The sequence below is a fragment of the Sus scrofa genome, chromosome 6 (assembly GCF_054392235.1).
Source record: "Sus scrofa isolate SSC_HxYL_T2T_F1_AM1 chromosome 6, Sscrofa_HxYL_maternal_Yorkshire_Landrace_v2.0, whole genome shotgun sequence".
Classification (NCBI taxonomy): Eukaryota; Metazoa; Chordata; class Mammalia; order Artiodactyla; family Suidae; genus Sus; species Sus scrofa.
Genome location: NC_139388.1, coordinates 77,414,109 through 77,436,418, shown reverse-complemented (window position 1 = coordinate 77,436,418; position 22,310 = coordinate 77,414,109). Strand labels below are relative to the sequence as shown.

At 47.6% G+C, this 22,310-nt stretch overlaps 1 protein-coding gene across 1 annotated transcript; it reads right to left on the bottom strand.

The window, feature by feature from the left end:
• Window positions 1-6,088: 6,088 nt before the first annotated feature.
• On the bottom strand, window positions 6,089-11,171 carry LOC146402565 (melanoma antigen preferentially expressed in tumors-like). The gene is made up of 4 exons (XM_084965743.1): window positions 10,232-11,171; window positions 8,448-8,767; window positions 7,438-7,992; window positions 6,089-6,970 (listed from the first exon to the last, which is right to left on the bottom strand). Exons 2-3 carry the CDS (start codon window positions 8,732-8,734, stop codon window positions 7,548-7,550), a joined length of 732 nt encoding a protein of 243 aa, XP_084821869.1. The 5' UTR covers window positions 8,735-8,767; window positions 10,232-11,171; the 3' UTR covers window positions 6,089-6,970; window positions 7,438-7,547.
• Between the last annotated feature and the right edge of the window lie 11,139 nt (window positions 11,172-22,310).

The following is a 22,310-nucleotide window of genomic DNA, read 5'->3' as shown; positions in this document are numbered from 1 at the left end:
TGGGGCCAAGGAGATGTAGAATAGTGGTCACTATGAGCCCTGGAACCTAGGAGCCTGGGTTTGAAGATCCATGCAGGGGATGAGTAGGAAATTAGCCTGCAAAAGACAGGCAACTGGAATTACTACCACTGCATAAACCTGGACCATTAAGATCTTATCAGAAGTAAAAGGATGTATTCTAAAGGTCCACCTGCCACTGTCAGGATGGTTCTGGGTTGGGAAACATTGCCTCCCCTGATAAATTCAATCATCTAGCCTGTTCCTTGGGTAGGTTTGTAGCCTATTTTATATTCACTATGTGGCCTACCAAGATGGGAAAAGGTAACTACAGTTTGTCCGATGCCACCGCTATCACTGGGACACTTGAAAAAAAGCAAGAGAAAAATGACCTTGGGAGATGATCCAGTAGTATGAGCTTTTTATAAAAATTCCCACAAATAAAGCCCAGTGAAGATGAGCCCACAAACCGAAATTATAACACTCATTCTAAAATATCCCACCAAGTACCAGGGTCAGCAAACCACAATAAGCAGGAGGATTAGAACCCTGGAAACTGCACATAGAGTAATCTGGAAAAGGGTCTCAAATAAGATAGTAGAAATGAATTAAAACCTAAAGGATGGACTTGGAGAATAGACTTGTGGTTGCCAAGGGGGAGGGGGAGGGGGAGGGAGTGGGATGGGTTGGGAACTTGAGGTTAATAGATGCAAACTATGGCTTTTGGAATGGATTAGCAATGAGATCCTGCTGTGTAGCACTGGAAACTATGTCTGGTCGCTTATGATGGAGCATGATAATGTGAGAAAAAAGAATGTATACATGTATGTATAACTGGGTCACCATGCTGTAGGTAGAAAAAAAAATTGTACTGGGGAAGTAACATTAAAAAAAAAAAAATTGCAGTTCCCATCATGGCTCAGTGGTTAACGAATCTGACTAGGAGCCATGAGGTTGTAGGTTCAATCCCTGGCCTTGTTCAGTGGGTTGAGGATCCCGAGTTGCTGTGAGCTGTGGTGTAGGTCGCAGATGCATCTCGGATCCCACATTGCTGTATCTCTGGCGTAGGCCAGCAGCTATAGCTCCGATTAGACCCCTAGCCTAGGAACCTCCATATTCCATGGGTGCAGCCCTAAAAGGACAAAAGATAAAATAAATAAATAAATACATAAAATTAAAAAAAAAAGCCAAACAAAAAAAAAACCCCAAACAAACCAAAAAACCCTAAAGGATGGCGTTCCCAGAGTGGCTCAATAGGTTAAGAACCTGATGTTGTCTCAGCGAGGCAACATCTGGCTCAATCCATGGCCTTGCTCAATGGGTTAAGGATTTGGCATTGCTGCCAGCTGCCTTGTAGGTCCCAGATGAGGCTCAGATCCAGCATTGCTGTGGCTGTGGCTGTGGCCAGCAGCTACAGCTCTGATTTGACCCCTAGCCTGGGAATTTCTACATGCCATAAGTTTAGCCATAACAACAACAATAATAACAAAAATCAAAAGCTTAAAGTGTACTAGTTTTTAAGAACAAACACATTTAAAAAAAAAAAAACAAAAGCAAACAGAATTCTTTGAAACTCTTTATCTAAGAGATAAAAACTAAAAGTTTCTCACAATTGGTGAAAGACACCCACTCTCAGATTCAGGAAGTCCAATAAGGAGTTCCCATAATGGCGCAGCAGAAACGAATCTGACTAGGAACAATGAGGTTGCAGGTTCGATCCTTGGCCTTGCTCAGTGGGTTAAGGATCTGGTGTTGCCGTGAGCTATGGTGTAGGTCATAGATGTGGCTCAGATCCTGTGTTATTGTGGCTGTGGCATAGGCTGGCAGCTGTAGCTCCGATTTGACCGCTAGCCTGGGAACTTCCATATGCCATGGATGCGGTCCTAAAAAGGAAAAAAAAAAAAAAAAAAAAAAAAAAAAAAAGTCCAATAAATCCTGAGCAGGATAAAGGACAATAAATCAAGACCTAGATAAAATATATGAACTCCACAACACCAAAGGCAAAAAGATTATTTTAGGAGCGCTGGAGAGAAAAAACAAGTAGCTTCAAAGGAATGACAATTTGCCTCACAGCTCGCTTTTCAACCCCACCAATGGAAATCAAAAGTTCTTCAAAGAGAAATATTATCTCCAAATCGCTAAGAATGTAATTGTCACCCTTGAGTTCTAAATTCAGAATGAGGTGGAATAGGAGTTCCCACTTTGGCTCAGTGGGTTAAGAACCTGACACAGTGTCCTCAAGGATGTGGGTTTGCTCCCTGGCCTTACTCAGCGGGTTAAGGATCTGGCAGTTGCTGAGGCTGTGGCATAGGCCAGCAGTTGCAGCTCTGATTTGACCCTTAGCCTGGGAACTTCCATATGCTGCAGGTGCAGCCATAAAAAGCAAAAAAAATAAAAAATAAAAAATAAAAAAATAAAAAAGAGAGAAAAGAAAAAAAGAGGAGAAGGTGGAATAAAAACATTTTAAGATGAGGATTGAATTTCCCTCTTTTAGCTCTCTTCCAAAAAATTACATCTATAAAAAAGGTCTGAGATTCAAAAAGGAATGGTAAGTAAAGAAATTTAAAAACAGGCCCTTAATCTAAGCAAAAGTCAACTGTGAAAAACAGAAATAATGACAAATTTGTGGAACAAAAATAAAGGATAATTAAAATCCTAGCTAATAATGTAATGTAAGAATGGAGAGGACACTGAAGTTTTTCTCTTGTTTGGAAGGAAGACAGAGACACTAACTTTATATTTTGCTTCTTTTCTTCTCTTCTCTCTCTTCTTTCTCTTTTATTTCTTCTTCTCTCTCCCTTCCTACCTCCTCCATATTTCAGAATTGAACTATTCTAGATTCTTTGTTCATGGCTCATTATCATAATCAGTCCACAAGAGGCCCCTCTCTTGCAGGTATACTTGTGTACGTCTGTACATATTCCTTTTTTTTTTCTTTTTAGGGCTGCATTCACGGCACATGGAAGTCCCCAGGCTAGAGGTCAAATTGGAGCTATAGCTGCCAGCCTACGCCACAGCCACAGCAATGCAGGATCCGAACTTCCTCTGTGACCTACACCATAGCTCATGGCAACACCAGATCCTTAATCCACTGAACCAGGCCAGGGATCGAACCCTCAACCTTATTGTTCCTAGTTGGATTCGTTTCCACTGCGCCAGGACGGGAACTCCTGTATGTATTCCCTTTTAGTCCCCTTATCCACTTTCAGTCCCCTCCCCATCATTGATAACTACTGTACTCTTTGACTGAGGCTTAAATTTGCATGTGTCTTTATAGAATACAAAGTGTATATTTATTTTAATTCACATACATAGTATAGTATACAGTGCTACACTGTGACCCTGCAATTAACGGCAGAAACACTTTGGAGGGTGAACAGAAGTATTTTTTTCTTTCTTTCTCTCTTTCTTTCTCTCTTTCTTTCTTTCTTTCTTTCTTTCTTTCTTTCTTTCTTTCCTTCCTTCCTTCCTTCCTTCCTTCCTTCCTTCCTTCCTTCCTTCCTTCTTTCTTTCTTTCTTTTTTCTTTCTTTCTTTCTTTCTTTCTTTCTTTCTTTCTTTCTTTCTTTCTTTCTTTCTTTCTTTCTTTCTTTCTTTCTTTCTTTCTTTCTTTCCTTCCTTCCTTCCTTCCTTCCTTCCTTCCTTCCTTCCTTCCTTCTTTCTTTCTTTCTTTCTTTTTTTTTTTTAGGGCCACACATGCAGCATGTGGAGGCTCCCAGGCTTGGGGTCCAATCGGAGCTGCAGCTGCTGCTGGTCTACACCACAGCCACAGCAATGCCAGATCCAAGCAGCGTCTGTGACCTACACCACAGCTCATAGCAACGCCAGATCTTAACCCACTGAGCGAGGCCAAGGATGGAACACACAACCTCATGGTTCCTAGTCGGATTTATTTCTGCTGCACCATGACGGGGAACTCACCACTTTGAAATGAATGAATAAATGAACTGTGATATATTCAGAGAACTGAATGTTATCAAACTATGAAAAGACATAGAAGAAACTTAAATATCTACTACTAAGTAAAAGAAGCCAATCTGGGGACATCCACAAGGAGGGGAAAATAAGGAAAAGACCCATTTATTGAGCTCTTCCTGTATGCCAGGTCCAGTGCCAAGCCCTGAAGCGGATCATCTCAATGGATCCTACAAATATCCCATAAGTTGGATAATGTGTGTCCAACATTATCTTCATTTCAGAGGGGAACTGAGGCAAGAGTTCTTACCCTTCTCTCTAACCCGTCCATCCCAGATCCAATAACAGCATCTCCTGAATCCTTAGCAGAGAGCCTTCCCATGATGGCCCTGTATTGACGGTCACGGTGATGATTAAATTTTCGTGTGAACATTGGTACACAAAGGGATGCCCAGATGGCTGGAAAACTATTCATTCTGGGTAAGTTGAGAGGGTGCTTCTGGAAGAGATTAGCAATGGACTCAGTAGACTTAGTAAAGAGATCTGCCCTCAGCAATGAGTGTGGACATCATCCAGTCTCTTAGGGGCCAGGGGCAAACAAGGAGGGCAAATTTTCTCCTTCTCTCTCTTCTTGTCCATGGACATCAAAGCTTCTGTCTCTTGAGCTGAAGAGTCTAGGGCAACCCCAGTGGTCCCCTGGTTCTCAGGTCTTAGGTAGGACTCAGACTTGGAGTTACGTCATCAATTTTCAGTCTTAAGGCTCAATCTGAGTTTTACCACTGGCTTGGCAGGTTCTCTTGCTGACAGAACGCAGAGTGTGGGACTTCTCAGCCTCTGTAACCGTGCAAGCCCATTTCCAGGACACACCTCCTCTAATATATACCTCCATAGGCAGGTGACCCTGGAAACACAACTTTGAATTACTCAGATTCACTTCCACATATTTTTCAAGATTAAACATAGTTCTAAGGATCTGCAATGAATGGAATTGGAGGATGGGGAAAGATGATATGAAGGGCAGCCCATGAGTTCCATGGGGTTTTTCTTTTATTTTTATTATTTTTTAAACTTTTTTATTTTTGTCTTTTTAGGGCTGCATCTACGGCATATGGAGGTTCCCAGGCTAGGGGTCAAATCAGAGCTGCACCTGCTGGCCTATGCCACAGCCATAGCAAGGCCAGATCTGAGCTGCATCTACAACCTACACCACAGCTCATGGCAACGCTGGATCCTTAACCCACTGAGCAAGGCCAGGGATAGAACCTGCAACCTCATGGATATTAGTCAGGTTCGTTACCGCTGAGTCACCATGGGAACTCCTACACGGGGTGTTTAGACTTTGCAGAAGACAGCACCCTAACCTGGCATGGTGTCCAACCATCACCTGTACCCTATTGTTTACTCAGGGAAACCCTGACTAACAGGGTGTCTTACTGTAGGTAAGGAGGTCACATGTACCCACAGGTGTCTTATTATACATCCTGATTATGTGATATCTAAACGTGCTATACTATTCTTCCCTGATGAGAGAGACAAGACGTGTTATGGAAATAATGTCAATCTCTCACTAACATGGTCTCCCCCCAAAAGGATAAAAATTTTTTAAATGTTATAGGAATACTAAAATCTTGTTAAATGCCTGCAATATTTTACTATTTTTCTAAAAGGAATTTGGGTATTTATACTGGCCACAACTGGATGAATTCAGGGAAGACCACTACCCACCCAGGACAGGTATGGATTGGTAAGGACCAGAGTCTCCAGTTTCTCTGCAGTGTGGACAACCCCTTCCAGAATAGGGGGAGGCTTGCCTTGTGGAATGAAGCCCTTTCCCAGCACAGGCAAAGCCAAGAACTGAGAATTACGGACCCACGGGAGAACCATGAGGGATGCTCATGTCCAAGGTCATGGCCTGGGTCAGCAGCAAGGACCCCGGCATGAGCTCTTCACTCCTATGGCTCACTGACCGCAAGTATGTTCCCCTTGATATGTATGAACCCACTGAACAGCCACAGAAATAAGAAGGTAGGAAATGTGGGAGACAGAAAAAAGAACTGGTGGGAATGGTAGCGTTTCAGATCCTAGACAACTCAGCATCTTTTTCTTCATCAGTAGCTGTTGATGCCTAATGTGTAAACTGAGAAAACAAGATAATATATCATGGAGGACAGCCGTTCATCGACAGTGAGTTTCCTTTATTTCTCACCATGTCTTCGCAACCATCCATCCCGGGATAATTCCAACACGTGCATCTCATAAAGAAATTAAGGTTTATATTTCTGACTCTATAGGACACATGTCCCCGAAAGTTCAGTCACCTCCCAGAGTCTGTGCTTCTCCAGCAAACCTGCACCCCACTGGATCACCCTTCCCTTAGCTCATTCTCACTGAGCAGATGTCTGAAACCATGGGTCTCTTTTCCCTTCACAATGGACCTGTGTCCTAGATGTCAGTTTCCAAGTGCCCAGAAGAAAGCTTTTGACAGATGGAACCAACTAGAAAGGGGTATATTCAATGAATTCCAAGTGGGCGTATTTGTTATAGGCATAGGGAGCACAGGGGATGGAGTTAAGCCAGATGGTCCTCGGACGTCCTAAGTCTCTCAGAATCTCCAGCAGCTCAGCTCTAATATTGGCCAGCCTCTCTTTGAGGGGAAGGCCCTGGGAGCTGTAACTCTTCCGAGGGGCAGGATAAAATGCTTGACGTAAACTGGGCAGTCTGGTGGTACTTTGCAGCATCCTGCCCATAATGGCCACGGAGAGGAGGTTCCCACACAGGCTGATGGACCTGAGCTGGGAGCAGAGGCTCAGAGCCGGCAGGACAGACTCAAGTTGGGTGTCCGTGATCCCGCACTGATTTAAGTCCAGGTCCTGCAAGGTGACTGTGACTTTCTCCAGCAGAACTTGAAGAAGCTCAGGATTGAAGTCAGTCAGTGTGATGCCACCCAGATTCAGGCGCTTTAGCTGACTGATGTTCGGACACTGGGACAGATGCATCAAGTCTGATTCCGTAACCAGGCAGTGAGTGACTGCAAAGTTGTCCAAGGGGGTTGTCAGGCACCTGGGGAGAAACTGAGCAATTAGGTTGGGGAAACAGGGGAGAGAGATGACTTCCAGGTGAGAGACAATGTATTCAAGGTCAATGTCGTTTGGACAACCCAAGAAAGGTCAATAGCCAGAATGCCCAGTCTCCTTTTAGGCTGAGTCGGTTTACGCTCATGGAGCACAGGGCTTCTCTTCTGAAATGCTCTGGTCTGATATGGTTTGCTCTCCTCACAGCCTCTTCGTTTACCTACTTTCCCAAGTCATTTGAACACAGATATTTCCTCCTAAGGTAGGAATCACGGATCCTTCTTCACTAGAGCCCAATCTCCTTGTCTACAGCTTCCTAGCAGGTGTTCCTTTCTGGAGCCTCTATCCCAGTTTGTCCCTCTCCCTTGCTGTGTGTGGCTGCTCTCCCACACTGCAGAACAGAGCAGCAAAGGAGACAGTGCATTTGACCTCGTACTGTTATCAGGCCATCCTCACCTGAGCAACTGGTCCAGGCAGCCTTCGAGGAAGAAGGAAGATTCCAGATAGAGATCCCGGAGGTGCTGCAGCCTGAGGAACGGAGAGGTAAATTGGACGACAACCTGTTGTTACTGCTCCTCGGAGGCTGACATGAGGCATCTCTGCACATTGCACATCTGGCCCAGGAGAGCAGCAAACGTGGAGAAGGTGGATGGATGCCAATTACAGATCACTTCCACCTCCTGGATACAGTCCAGCTGGATCATACTGAGAATCTTCTGAGTATTTTCCGTGGGTACTGAAAAAATCCTCAGCTTCTTACAGCACAGGTGTATGGAGCCTATTCTCTGCTCCACCCAGCTCATGAGGTAGGTGAGGAACCCATCCAGGGTTCCATCACTGATGCAAAGTTCTATGAACACCTCCAAAGGGGCAAAGGGATGCCCTGTCCCTGAACTGCCCTCAGGCACTGGTGCCCTCAATGAGTCTGAGGACACGTGGACATTGGATCCAGACCACATACTCCAGAAGTCCTGGCTAGTCATCCTTAAATCCAGCACCCACAGTTTGCACCTACAGTGGGAAAACAGCAGATTGGTTGGGATGGTTTCAGATCTGCACAGAATGAAACCAGTCTTAGAATTTAAGCCACACTCGGACTTGCCACCTGTGCTTCACTTTACTTTCCTGGCCATTACCTGCTGCCTCGGGCTCTTCAGCCTCTCTGCCTTGCCTTCCTCCAGCTCCTTTTTCCCTTCCATCCTTCCTGGTTCTCCACTTCTAGTGCCTCTAAGCAACCCAGAGAGGATGCTGGGACATGTCTTTTTCAAGCTTCCCTGCATCTTAGGCACTCCCACACTTCTGGAAGGCATGTTGCAAAGTGACCTCAGCCATGGCCAAGGCTCTGTGCTTCTTCACTGGCGCCATCAGTAGCCTCTGTTCCCTGCCATTACCACCCACTCTCCCTGACCCCTGCAGTCTCTTCAGGGATGCCCAGGATCCTACCATGCTACCCGGATCAGACTCACCTGGGGTGAACCCTCTGGGCAAGCAGGATATCCAGCCCATCCAGCACGGCTTGTAAGGTTCCCACATGAGACACCTGCATCAGGCCTCCCAGCGGCAGGTGGACAAAGGGCCAGGCTTGCACCATGGCCTTCAGAGTCTCCCTGTGATTCCCATAGAAGGCATCCATGAACAGTGGGGGGAAGAGCTCCGTGGGCAGATACTCCAGAGCAGTGATGGCCGAAGCCTCATCCTTCAGCAGGTTCATTCCTGCCAGGTCCCGCAGTCTCAGAGGGTTCCAGACACTCATCTTGACTCTTCTCCAAAAGGAATCCTATGGAAGCTTACAGACAACAAGGCATCTTCAGGAGGTCAAGCACGAATCCCTTTCATTGTCTCCCCACCCTTCAGGGGACCCAACTCAGAGCCACAGTCAGGGCTCAGGCAGGGCCTCAGTTTACCTGAATTCCACTTTGGGCTCCATGGGCACAAAGTCACAGCTGTGCCCCTGTGGGCACCAGAACAAGCATCTCACATGTACTGAGGAGGATAAAACCCAACCACTAATCCATCCCTTTCCCATCACTGCATCACTTAATTATGTTGTACTGGGAAGTGGGTACCACAAGCCTGAAGGCTGAGCCCAATATTTTTGGCAAAACTATCTTTTTAGGGCTGGACCCAAGGCTTATGGAAGTTGCCTGGCTAGGGGTCGAATTGGAGCTGTAGTGGCCAGCCTATGCCACAGCCACAGCAATGCCGGATCTGGCCCACACTGCAGCTTATGGCAAGGATGGACCCTTAACCCACTGAACAAGGGTAGGTATTGAACCCAAGTCCTCACGGATACCTTTTGGGTTTGTTACCACTGAACCACAATGGGAACTCCATTTTTTTTCTTTTTTTCTTTTTTTTTTTTTTTTTTTTTTTTTGGTCTTTTTAGGGCCGCACCCCTGCACACGTAAGTTCCCATGCTAGGGGTCAAATTGGAGCTGCAGCTACCAGCCTATACCACAGCCACAACAGGGTGGGAACTGAACCATGTCTGTGACCTACACCACAGCTCGTGGCAATACCAGATCCCCAATCCACTGAGAGAGGCCAGGGATCTAACCTGACTCCTTGTGGATACTAGTCGGGGTTCGTTACTTCTGAGCCACCCGATGGCAACTCCAAAGGAACTCTGGTTTTGGAAAAACTTTTTTGTGTGTGTCATTTCTTGGGCCGCTCCCTCGGCATATGGAGGTTCCCAGGCTAGGGGTCGAATCGGAGCTGTAGCCGCCGGCCTACGCCAGAGCCACAGCAACGCGGGATCCGAGCCGCGTCTGCAACCTACAGCACAGCTCATGGCAATGCCAGATCCTTAACCCACTGAGCAACGCCAGGGATTGAATCCACAACCTCATGGTTTCTAGTCGCATTCGTTAACCACTGCACCACGAAGGAAACTCAATTGGAAAAACTTTTAAAAAGACCCTCACTTAGGGCCCTAAAACTAGGGAAATGAATGCCACTTACATCAATTAAATATTTGTCATGTCAAGAAATAAAATTCCAAACAGACATCTTTCTTTGAAAAGATCTCCTTGGTTAAAACATTAGAAATGGTATAAACCAAAGCACAAATCTAAATATTTGGGATTAAGTCAAAACTACATTGGAGGCAAAACCAAAACCTTCCATAAGTACATCTGACAAGAAACAAATTTTTAAAAATTCTCCTTCCATCCTGAGTTGCATGAAAGCATTCAAGACCAGCTGACCACGGGTAAGATGAGGGTGCCCTTGGCTGAGGTCGGCAACTTACCAGCTGTGATGTGGTTGGTGGGATGCTCAGACCTGGTGGAGAACTCAGGAGGTGACTCCAGAGGAAGAAGTTGCTGGAGCCCCTCTTTGGTGCCTGAGGCTTTTTCTAATCACATCTTCACTCTTTCCAACTACTCACTTCCAATCAGAAAGCACCACCTGATGAGATTCCAGACTGTTGATCAGGTTAATCCTGATTGTATCTTTGTCCATCTGGAGAGGAACTGATTGAATCAGATATTTGTTCATGAAAGAGAAAGAATGAGGAATGGGAGTCAAGGACTCATTCATTGATTCACTACACAAACACTGAGTTGTCTCCATACCCATAGTTATAGCGGTGGGTGTGAGACACCGGAGGGGTTACTGTTTTGTGATATTGGAGAGAAAAAACAAAACTTGAAAGCGTCATTGTTAGGGGATCTTTGGCCATATCAAAATTATCGAAATGTCTCAGAATTAAAACAGTTCATGAAGCCAGTGGTGTTGTCCCCAAAAGAAACAGAATACACGTGTTCATGTAACAAGTGTTACTTAGGTGTAACGTCGGCAGCAGAGGAGGAGTCCCTATTGTGGCTCAGCGGGTTAAGAGCCTGACTAGCATCCATGAGGATTCGGTTGGATCTCTGGCCTTGCTGATTTGGTTCAGGATCCGCTGTTTCCCCAAGCTGTGACATAGGTTGCTGACAGGGCTCAGATCTGGTGTTGCTGTGGCTGAGGCACAGGCCGGCAGCCTCGTCTCTCATTTTTCCTCTAGCCTGGGAACGTCCATATGCTGCAGGTGCAGCCGTAAAAAGAAAAAGAAAAAAATAAAAGAAGAAAGAAAATGGGGGCGTGCAGACGTGGAAATGATTGTCTTGAAGGATAAAGTTTTTTGCTTTTGTTGTTGTTGTTGTTGTTGTTGGCTGTGGTACAAAGCGGCTTGATGCAGGATCTCGGGTCTGGGGAAGAAAAGGAAACGGGAAAACATGAGCCTGGTCAGAGAGCAAGGGCATTGCTTTGGGGGATGTGGTTGGTCCTCTAGGCTTAAGTCAAGGCTTCTCTGAAGGAGGTCAGGTCAAAATCACAGTGAGAAATGAGAGTGGGGGCCAGGCATTCCTCAAGAGACCCTGTGAAGGACCCAAGACCTTGTAAAATATGGGGATACATTTTCCCCTGGGGCAGGAGGGTGATGAAAAGAGTTCTCTCTGAATGGAGATTAGACAGTAAAGGGACCCCGCTAAGAGGAGGCAGCGTCATTCTTCAGGGCGTTTCCCCCGGAAAGATAGGATCGGCACAGCAAACTGAATGAAAAGACTGAACCTGAGAATGTGAGTGGAGGGAGCGCCTGTGCGTCCTGGGAAGGGAGACAGTTCCCAGTCTGAGAGCTGCTGATGAGGGTGCTGTGGGGTCTCTGGGAACTCGGACCCAGAGGGAGAAATAAACACGGGGCAGTCGCTCAGAAGTTCGGCATCATCAGGGCAGTGGCTGCCAGACGCTATCCTCTAGATTTCCCCACGGAGGATGCTCCTCAGGGGGCATGAGCCCCAGCCATTTTCTTTTCTCTCTCTCTTTTCCTTCTTTTTTTGTTTTTTAGAGCCACACCTGCGGCATATGGAAGTTCCCAGACTAAGGGTCAAATCCGAGCTGTAGCCACTGGCTGACACCACAGCCACAGCAACGTGGGATCCAAGCCGAATCTGTGAGCTACCCCACAGCTCAAGGCAATGCCAGATCCTTAACCCGCTGAAAGAGGCCAGGGATCGAACTCGCATCCTCACGGATACTACTTGGATTCAATGCTGGGGAGCCACCATGGGAACCCCAGCCCCAACCATTTTCCAGGGGGTCTTGGGAACCCAATGACTGCAGTGGGAACCCAACCCGCTGACTGCATTCCAAGTATGTTTTGATAATTTCTGTTTTCTCAAACTTAAGTTCAGAGTTCCCGTTGTGGCTCAGCAGGTTAAGAACCCAGCTAGTATCCATGAGGATGTGGATTCGATCCCTGGCCTCACTCAGTGGATTAAGCATCTGGCATTGCCCTGAGCTGTGGTGTAGTTTGCAGATGTGGCTTGGATCCTACATTGCTGTGGCTGTGGGGTAGGCCAGCAGCTATGGCTCCAATTTGACCCCTAGCCTGGGAGCTTCCATAGATCACAGATGCCGCCATAAAAAGAAAACAAAACAAAACAAGAAAACAAAATGAAAAAAAAAAATCTTAGGTAAATTCAACAAACATTTTGATCATGGTGATGCCATCAGGCACAGAAATAAAATTCTTGGTTTTCCCTTCACATGAAGCACTGTTCACCAACGCCTTTCCTGCACAACATTCAGAATCTTCATTTGATATTTAATCACCTGCCTCATTCAGGGATGACTCCAACCCTGTTCTGGATCACAGGGAGGTTTTTTTGTTTTTTTGTTTTTTGTTTTGGTCACTGGTCTTTTTAGGGCCGCAATCGAGGCATATGGAGGCTCCCAGGCTAAGGGTTGAATCAGAGCTGTAGCTGCCGGCCGACACTACAGCTACAGCCACGCCAGATCTGAGCCACATCTTCGACCTTCATCACAACTCACGGCAACGCCGGATCCTTAACCCATTGAGTGAGGCCGGGGATAGAACCCTCGTCCTCATGGACATTAGATGGGTGGGTTAACCACTGATCCACTATGGGAACAGGGAGACTTTTTGGAAGTTCAGGATACAAAGATAGTGAGACCCTCTCTCTATCCTAAGATTATCCATCCCCCTCCCCCCAGTCAAAGTGATTCCCAAACAACTCTTAGAAAACCACTGGCCACCAAGGCTAGGATTCTGTGATGGCTGTTCTCCATCTTGGTCTCTTCCTGGAAGATTCCTTTCACCAGATTTCTACCCCTGGCACGGCCTTTGCATGAACATGGATTATCTGAATTGTACACAACAGATTCTGAGTTGGGTCAACAACACCTTCGTTAATGAGGTGCCAGAGAGTGAGATTAGGAACAGAGATAATCACAAATATCTCTGTTTATTAAATGTAGACTCAGTGAGCAATGGTGCAGCAGTTTTTATCCACAGTCTCAAATAACCTTCACAGAAAATGAGATGTTCTTAGTTCTTTTCAGAGTTCCCATCATGGCTCAGCTGTAATGAACCCGACTGGTACCTGTGCGGAGGCAGGTTCAATCCCGGGCCTCACTCAGTGGGTTAAGGATCCCACATTGCCCTGAACTGTGGTGGAGGTTGCAGGTGCAGCTTGGATCCCACGTTGCTGTGGCTGTGGCATAGGCTGGAAGCTGCAACTCCAATTCCTCCAACCCCTAACCTGGGAACTTCTGTATGCCATGGGTGTGACCCTAAGAAGACCCCCCCAAAATATATATATATATTTAGAAGTCCTCTGCTTTTTTCCCCATTTTTAGGCTGGTGATCCAAGGTCTTATTCACTTCCCCGTAGCGAATAACTGGTACATTCCCTCAGGGGAGGGGCTCAGAAGGACCCCAGGTTGTCAGAAAACCTAAGTGTGAGGAAGGACTGACGGACAGACCTCACGCGAATGTCCGTGGAAATGGGGAGACTGCCGAGTCCACGCTGGGGGTGTCTCTACGGGAGCCCAGCTTTCCTGAGATCCAAGGAGGCAGCAGGAGTCCATGTGTTGGAAGGTTCTAGAAATTCTAAAACCCTGCACTCCCCCCCTACCCCCGGAGGCAAGGGGACCTCCTCTGTCCACCTCCACGCAGAGCCACTTTACTCAGGGGACACGCGGGGCATCAAGGAGGAGGGAGCACTTGTGCACACAGGTGCCATCCTTCCCGCCCAGTTCTGGGCCCAGCGGGACTCCCAGGGTCTGGTGAGAAGCCTGCATTTGGCATTGCTGCCCTGTCCCGGCCGCCCGTTCTCATGCCCTCCTTTCCTGCCCAGGTCCGAGCAGCCCCCCTGAGCCCCTTCTCAGTCTCAGGATCCCAAGTGCGATTCCAAACCATGGGCTCCCAGGTCCCTACTCAGGGGTTAGAATGTTTCTGAGCATCGGGTTCTTTCTCCCTGCATGAGCTGACCAGGCAGTGCTCTCTTTCATCACCTCTCCTGGAACCTGGAGCCTGGCTCAGGGCTGGTGTTTCTGAACCAGCTTTGGGACCACGTGTCCACGTGTGCAGTAAAGCCAATCTACCGACACCAGCTTGTGGTGAAGGAAAGTGCAGTGTTTAGTGCCAGCCGTCAAGCCAGGAGTCCAGGTTACTAGTGCGTAAAGGGCCAGAACTCCCTGAAGGCCTTCAGGGAAAGGTTTTTAAAGTCAGGGTGAGAGCAAAGGGTTGTGGGTTGTGTGATCAGCTCACAGACTTTCTGATTGGTTGTTGGTGATGTAATCTGATGTCAATATCATCAACCTTCTGGAGTTCCCGTCCTGGCTCAGTGGTAACAAACTCCACTAGTATCCATGAGGATGCGGTTCTATTCCCGGCCTCGCTCAGTGGGTTAAGGATCTGGCATTGCCGTGACCTGTGGTGTAGCCGGCAGCTGAAGCTCCGATTCAAACCCTAGCCTGGGAACTTCCAAATACCTCTGGTGCACCCTCCCCCGCCAAAAAAAAAAAAAAAAAAATCATCAACTTTCTGCTTCCCATCCATCATCAGGGGTCTGTGTGCTTTCGGGCAGCTTGCAGTTAAGTTTTCAGTACCTGCAAAAGATCAGGAAGGATATGGCTCAGAACATTCTCTCCAGCTCTCGAGGAGGAACTAAATGTCCTTGACTGTGCTTGATGGCTAAACTATTATTTTTTCTGAAAGTTGATGATTTTCCTTTCTACATTTTCTCGCTTCTCTGATGAAATTTACTGTCTGGAACGTGGGGAAAGCCGAGGAGGTTAGAGTTTCTCTACAGACCAGACTCAGGCAGAGGTCATGTATGGGGAGGTCTCTTCCAAGAAGTCCTCATGGGGTTCTGCATGGTTACGGCAGGTGTAAATCAAGGCATTCTTCTCCAATTCTCCTGAGCTATTCTGGACAATTTGACTGAGCTAAGGCACAGAGTTCCCCTGCTGCACTTCTGGATCCACAGGGCACCCGGGGATGCTGGAGGGCGACCCCTCCTGGGTTGCAGAGGAGACCCTGACTCTTCTGGTCTTCCTAGAGGTGACAGCTGATGGGGGACCCTGGAGACCGGCCCCCCTCTGGGGCTCTCTCGGCTCAGCCTTTGAGCTGACAAAGTTTTCCTCAGGCTCAGGAAGTCTTTTTTTCTCTCCCAGTTCAGATCTCTTCTTGCCCTGAAATGTCTTGCCCTCTGTGTCTTTTTAAAAGTCCAGGTGTCAGAGTTCTCGCCATGGCACAGTGGGTTAAGAATCAGACTGCACTGGCGTGGGTCACTGCAGAGGCAAAGGTTCAATCCCTGGCCCGGGACCTTCCGTAGGCCAGGGGTGCAGCCATAAAATAAATAAGTAAATAAATAAAGTCCAAGTATCTGTTAGCCCTCCTTAGCCCCTCCAGCACTCAGTAGGCTCTGGTTCCAGTTTCCATCCACTAGTATCTCACTATCAACGGGGAGCTGTTGCTCTTTCTTCTTCATCATGGGATGACCATGTCCCCCTGCGTTCAGGCAATTCTGTTGAGGGACAGGCTTGTAGAGATGAGGTGGGAGGGGGTCTGTGACTCTCTCCAGGTGGGACTGAAGGAAGAGAGGGAAGGGCAGGGGATGTCAGAGGAGCCGGTGTGGAGCCTAGAAAGAGGGAGGGGGTGGGAAATGGCAGCCAAGCAGGAGATTTTACCCTCTGGCTGTCACAGGGCTTTGTCCCTTTAAATGTGGGGACTTGTGTCTGAGGCTGCTGGGAACAGTGAGGGCTTGGATGTGGGGCTGTTGTTTCCCAAGGGACTGGCTTTGTCTGCCCTGACTGGCATCAGGCTCCAATGGCTGCCCCCCACCCCCACCCTCGGGGCACAGAATCAGACTCATGGAGAGTCTGGAGAGAGAGAGGGGAGTATTTATTCAGGATGTAAAGCTGAGGGGCAGCCTAGCTGGGTAGGAGAGGGTCCCCGCCTTGGCATCAATGCCAGGGAATGGGATGCCCTTTGGAAAATTTGCAGTTTAGTCTCCTCACCCATTACAGACTCCAGAATTTGAGAACTGTGCTTTTTAGGAGAAAATGACAAAGAATGAGGTCTGGCACTGTGTCCTCGTCATCCACGTGACCCCAAATGCTTCCTTTTCTCTGTGGGAAGGTCATAGGAGATGAACATCAAGCCAGGACCCACTGGCCGTCTGGCACAAATGAAGGAGGAGCACAGAGGCCTCAGGGACACTGGCCTCTCTCTTGTGGGAAAAATCCTCTAATGTGAAGGCTGAGGACTGGCAGGAGCCCTTGGGGCTGGGGACTCTGGTCACCTTCCCTGGGACGTCTCCACACGCGCGACACCCCTTAATACCCAGTACTGCTCAATATTGCCCCTTGCTCCTCTCTCCTTGGTTTCTTTAAAAGTATTTAAATTCCTTCCCCCTCCCCCTTCCTTTCTCCTTCTTTCTTTCTTTCTTTCTTTCTTTCTTTCTTTCTTTCTTTCTTTCTTTCTTTCTCTCTTTCTCTCTCTCTTTCTCTCTCTCTTTCTCTCTTTCTCTCTCTCTTTCTCTCTCTCTTTCTCTCTCTCTTTCTTTCTTTCTTTCTCTCTTCCTCTCTCTCTTTCCTTTCTTTCCTTTTTATAGCAGCACCTGTGGCACATGGAGGTTCTCACACTAGGGGTCGAATCTGAGCTGTAGCGGCTGGTCTACACTACAGCCATAGCAAGGCCAGATCCCAGCTGCATCTCTGACCTACACCAGAGCTCAGAGCAACATCGGGTCCTTAACCCACTGAGCAAGGCCAGGGATCAAACCTGCATCCTCATGGCTATTAGTTGGGTTCTTAACCCGTTGGGCCACAAGGAGAACTCTGTTGGATGTCTTAATTATCCTGATCTTGGTCATCACTTCACAATGTATATATTTATCACATCATCACATTGCACACTTCAAATACCTACAATTATAATTGCCAATTATTACTCAATTAGAAAGTGCATTTACTGAGTATCTTGGGTGTGCCAACTGCTATCCCGGGTTTCAGGGAAATATCCAGGGACATGTTATCTTGTATGTATAGACCTTACATTCCATGACCTTACATATCCACTCATGTTATCTTGTATGTATAGACCTTACATTCCATGGAGGCAACCAAAAACACATAATTGGAAAAATGCTTTTTTTTTTTTTTTTTTTTTTTTTTGTCTTTTTAGGGCCGTACCCATGGCATATGGAGGTTCCCAGGCTAGGGGTCAAATCAGAACTGTAGCCGCCAGCCTACACCACAGCCACAGCCACACCAGATCTGAGCCGTGTCTGTGACCTGCACCGCAGTTCATGGCAACCAGATCCTTAACCCACTGAGTGAGGCCAAGGATCGAACCCACCACCTCATTGTTCCTAGTCAGATTCGTTTCCGTTGCGCCACGATGGGAACTCCCAAAGAAAAATAAATTTAATACAGGCAGATCTGTACCTAACCTAGACCACAATAGCTCAGAACAAGCCCCTTCACCCCCAAAATGTGTGACTTCGGTATGCATATTATTTTGTGCTGTAGGCAATCAACACTCAGCAGAGAGAAACAAAGCACACCTTTTCTCTCTCTCTCTCTCTCTCTCTCCTCCCTAAAAGAATTTAGAAAGGGGGCCTGGGCTAGAGAGAGCGCTATGACCAAGGGATAATTTTATCTGAATACATGTCTATACAGCAGGACAAACATCTAGTTACCAAATAGCTGGTCTTCGCTAAGCCACCCTTCTCACCTTTGCCCCTGGTCCCTATCACATTCTATGGCCTGAAGTCACACATAAGCCTCAATTGCTTGGCTTCTCCTAGGGTCTTACTGTGCCCAGGGCACTCCCCAACGTTCCCATTTAAACTTCCTTTTTTTTTCCTCCCTCCTGTTAATCTGTCTCACGTCCACTTGATGAGGAGAGCAGCTGAAGAACGTGGAAAAGTAGCAGAAACAATATTCCTCGCCAGTAAACAACAAAAATGAATGTGCAACTGAAACCACAACACAATATGAATAATCAAAAGGAAAAACCATGGTAATCCCCTGACCTTTAAAATATTTAAGAACTCTTTTCGCTGTGGTTATAAATAGATAGGTAATGAAAACTAGTGCTTAGGACACTGCACTTTAAAACACTGAGAATTAAAGTGTTTTATTCATTTGTAAGACACTTATCAAGAAGACTGGGAACAGTGACTGCCTTCTTCTCATGGCGTAAGTGTAGCAGCCGGGAGAGGGCAGCTTTTCCGCGTTTGGTAAATCGTCCTTCCCCTCTCTAAGTGTGGACGGCCTCTCACACCTGATCCTCTGTCTCCGTAATGTCCCAAATTCCACGAGGGTTCCGTGAATGCCACTTCCTCTGGGGCTCCTTCATCCTTTTCCTCACACCCTTTCCTTTTTCCTGCATCTCTGGGAGATAAGGGTGTGAACCTGGCAGGTACAGGGACCGTAGGGAGAGGGTAGCCTTTGAGCTATTCGAGATGTGGTGTGAGGAAGTGGATGGAACAGGGTCTGCATTTACATACTGTTTCTCATATGAGGCACCTCACCGTGGTCTCCCCTTGCAGACTGGCTCCACTGAAGGAGAAAGGGTGCCGATCCGCAAGTCCCGGAACAGCGGAAGGGGAACAGCCATACCAGTATTATGTGGTGTATCTGACCAGTGCTGGTTTCTGTTTCTGGGCCGAAACTCAAACTCACAGGATCAAGACAGGGATCAAGAATCCTGCGAATGGGGATCAAGAATCCGGCGGACTAGTGAGCTGGGAGGAGTTTGCTTCCTTGGGCTGGGGGGCGGGGCAGAGCGTGGTGGCCACACCCACTGGCCTCTGGAACTCTGGGAGGGAGAGGGTGAGGGGTGGGGCCAGGACACACCCCGGTCTGCAGTACGGGTGACCATTCCCCTCTACCAGGTGCAGAGTCAGGAGCCAGCGGGCTCTGGGGTCCTGACACATTCCTGGGTCCCCACTCCTGCGAAGTCCCCCAGAACCTACCTGGTTCTGAGATTCATTATGGGGGCCAGAGACACTTGGCAGCAGGGGAGGGGCCTGTTGGGAAAAGCCGGGAGGAGGTCCCTCTGTCCCCTTCCACTCCTCTGAGTGCACAGCAGGTTTCCCTCCCTCCAAGTCTTCCTGGGTTTCTCGGGGATGGGTGCAGGACTCTGGGGGTCAATATCAGCTTTTTTTTTTTTTTTAATGATACTGCTAATATATATATATATATATTTGTTCTTTTTTTTCTGCCATTTCTTGGGCCGCTCCCGCAGCATATGGAGGTTCCCAGGCTAGGGGTCGAATCGGAGCCGTAGCTGCCGGCCTACGCCAGAACCACAGCAACGCAGGATCCGAGCCGCGTCTGCGACCTACACCACAGGTCACAGCAACGCCGGATCTTTTAACCCGCTGAGCGTGGCCAGGGATCGAACCCGTAACCTCATGGTTCTTAGTCGGATTCGCTAACCACTGAGCCACGACCGGGAACTCCAACATCAGCTTTTAACAAGTCTCTAAAGGAGCGCTTTGTCCCGTGGTCTCAGAGTTTCCCATCCCTACCCGTTTGGCTGGACTTCTCAGTTGCAATGGTCAGCCAAGGACATGAGCACTTCCTGCTTTTTTCTGTCTTGAGCCCACCCCGTCTGGAAAGCCATGACTGCTACTTACATACACAGGAAGTGTTCCCCATTGCACACGGACTCTCCCATAGAACAGCTGATTAAAAACCTCCAGTTTTCTCTCCTGGAAACTGCAGACTTCAGCCTTTTTTAGCCTCCTCTCTCCTGCACTCATTCAGCAAGTTCTCTCGGAATCCAATGTCCTGTCCTCCAGCCTGGCTTCCTCCAGGCCTCGCCCCTTGCCCAGCTGTGCAGAGGAGCTTGAGTTTCCTGCCACCAGGGGGCACTGTGGGCCCAAAATTTGCTGCTGCAGATGGTCCTAAGTGAGAGGTAGTCATGGTCTTGAACAAGAGGGAAGCTGGAGAGAGGAGGCTGCAGCTGCCTTGGGGACCCTCGCAAGTTTGTGACCTGTTGTGTGTTTCAAGTCCTCCTGGCTGCTGTTCCACTTGAGGTTTCAAAGCCAGGCCCCCTAACCAAGGTCTCAGGTCCAGAAGAGCAAAGGCATGAATTTCTTTTTAAAAATATTTATTTATTTATTGTGCCCTTGAGGCATGTGGAAGTTCCCAGGCCAGGGATCAAATCTGAGCTGCAGCTGTGACCTGTGGCAACTCGGGATCCTTAACCTACTGAGCTGGGCTGGGGATCGAACCACCTGAGCCACCACAGAGATAACACCTGATCCTTAACAAAGGCGTGAGTTCTCTTTTGATTTCACTGGGGTCACTGTGGGTCAGGTCAGAGTGTCAGGAGGGACTCTTTTCTCATATCGTAGGCTACAGGGTGGCAACTTGAAAGCCAAATATGTCCCACAGAAATGTTCTGAGACAATGTTTTAAGAAATATAATTTGTGGCCGGAGGCTAAAAATCTACATCACAATTTACTCTATAATGTCCGTTAGGGAAAACGTAAAAACTGTAGCAACACTGAACCCACATCCCTAAAGGGCATCACTTGGCGTGAAGTCAGAGGCAGCATCCCTGAAGCGGGGTCCTGTGCCTTCTAGATCTCACTGGTCCTCTTCTACAATCCTTCACTCACCCCTTGGCAGGTCGTGGGTTCTGTAGGGTTCCTCTTTCATGGAGGAAGATGCCAGGCAATTTGACCTTAAGGTTGAGGTTTGCACCAGCGAGAGAAAGACACTGTTCTTCCCCTCCTGCAATGGGCAGTGTGTGGGAAGACCTCTGGGTAGGAGTTGGGGACCTGGGTTCCAGAAACATCCTGCACCCAAGCTTCTCCTTCTCCAGTGGCTATGGGAACACTAGTTCGGGAACAAAACGACCTTCAGTACAAAAAGCATCTCATTGGATTCTACAAATATCCCATAGCTGGGTTTGTATTTCGATCTTCATTTCACAGGGACACAGAACTCTTGCCTAAGATCCCCTCTTCCCAATATCCCCTCCCTCCCTGAGCCAACACCAACAGCCCCTGAATCCTCAGCAGGGAGCCTTCCTGTGAATGCCCTTTGTTTAGGGTCAGTGTGATGCTTATTTTTGTGTGTGAACACTGCTGTTCAAAGGGATGCCCAGAATGATGGTAAAACATTAATTCTGTGTATCCCTCGGCAGGTGTTTCTGGAAGGGATTCGTGATTGAAATCAGTAGACCGAGTGAAGAGATCTGCCCTCAACAAGGAGGGTGGGCATCGTCCAGTCCCTTGGGGCCTGAATCAAACAAGGAGGGTACCTGCTCACCTTCTGTTTTTGCCCATGGACATCAAGGCTCTTGGCTCTTGAGTCTTGAGACTTCACACTCTGAAACTTACACCACTGGTCTCCTGATTCTCAGGTCTTTGGCCTTATGCCTTGGTCTGAGCTATGCCACTGGCTTTGCAGAACCTCTAGCTGAGATATAGCAGAGTGTGGCAATTCTCAGCCTCCGTAATCACGCAAGTCAGTTCCCATTATAAATCTCTAATATATACTTAGATATGCAGGTGACCCTGGAAGCACTGGTTTGAAATGCTCAAGTTCATTTACACAGAGAAATTTTTTAATAGTAAATACGATTCTACAGGAACTTCAGCTGATGGAATCCAAGGAGGTGGAAGAAGTGAGGATACCATATGGAAGGTGGACTCTAAGTTATTTGGGGATTTTCAACTGGGCAGGGGGAAGCACCCAGCCCACACTTTGTCCAGTGAACATCTTTATCCTGACGGTTACAGAGGAAAACTCTGACTAACAGGGTGTCTTACCACAGTCAAGGAGGTCGCATACACCCACAGGTGTTTTGTTATACATCCTTATTATGTGATGTCAAAATGTGATTTACTAATCTTTCCTTATGGAGAGAGACAGGGCGTGTTATGGAAATAATGTCAATCTCTCATGGACATAGCCTACCCCTAAAAGGATATAATTTTTAAAATGTGGTATAGGAATACTAAAACCATGTTAAATGCCTGTACTATTTCAGTATTTTGCTCAAAGCTACGTG

Coding starts and splice junctions, on each gene's coding strand:
- LOC146402565 (XM_084965743.1), bottom strand. CDS start 8,734: ATGAGTGTCTGGAACCCTCTGAGACTGCGGGACCTGGCAGGAATGAAC. Junction 7,993..8,447: donor GCCCAGAGGGTTCACCCCAG/GTGAGTCTGATC, acceptor TTCCCACTGTAG/GTGCAAACTGTGGGTGCTGG.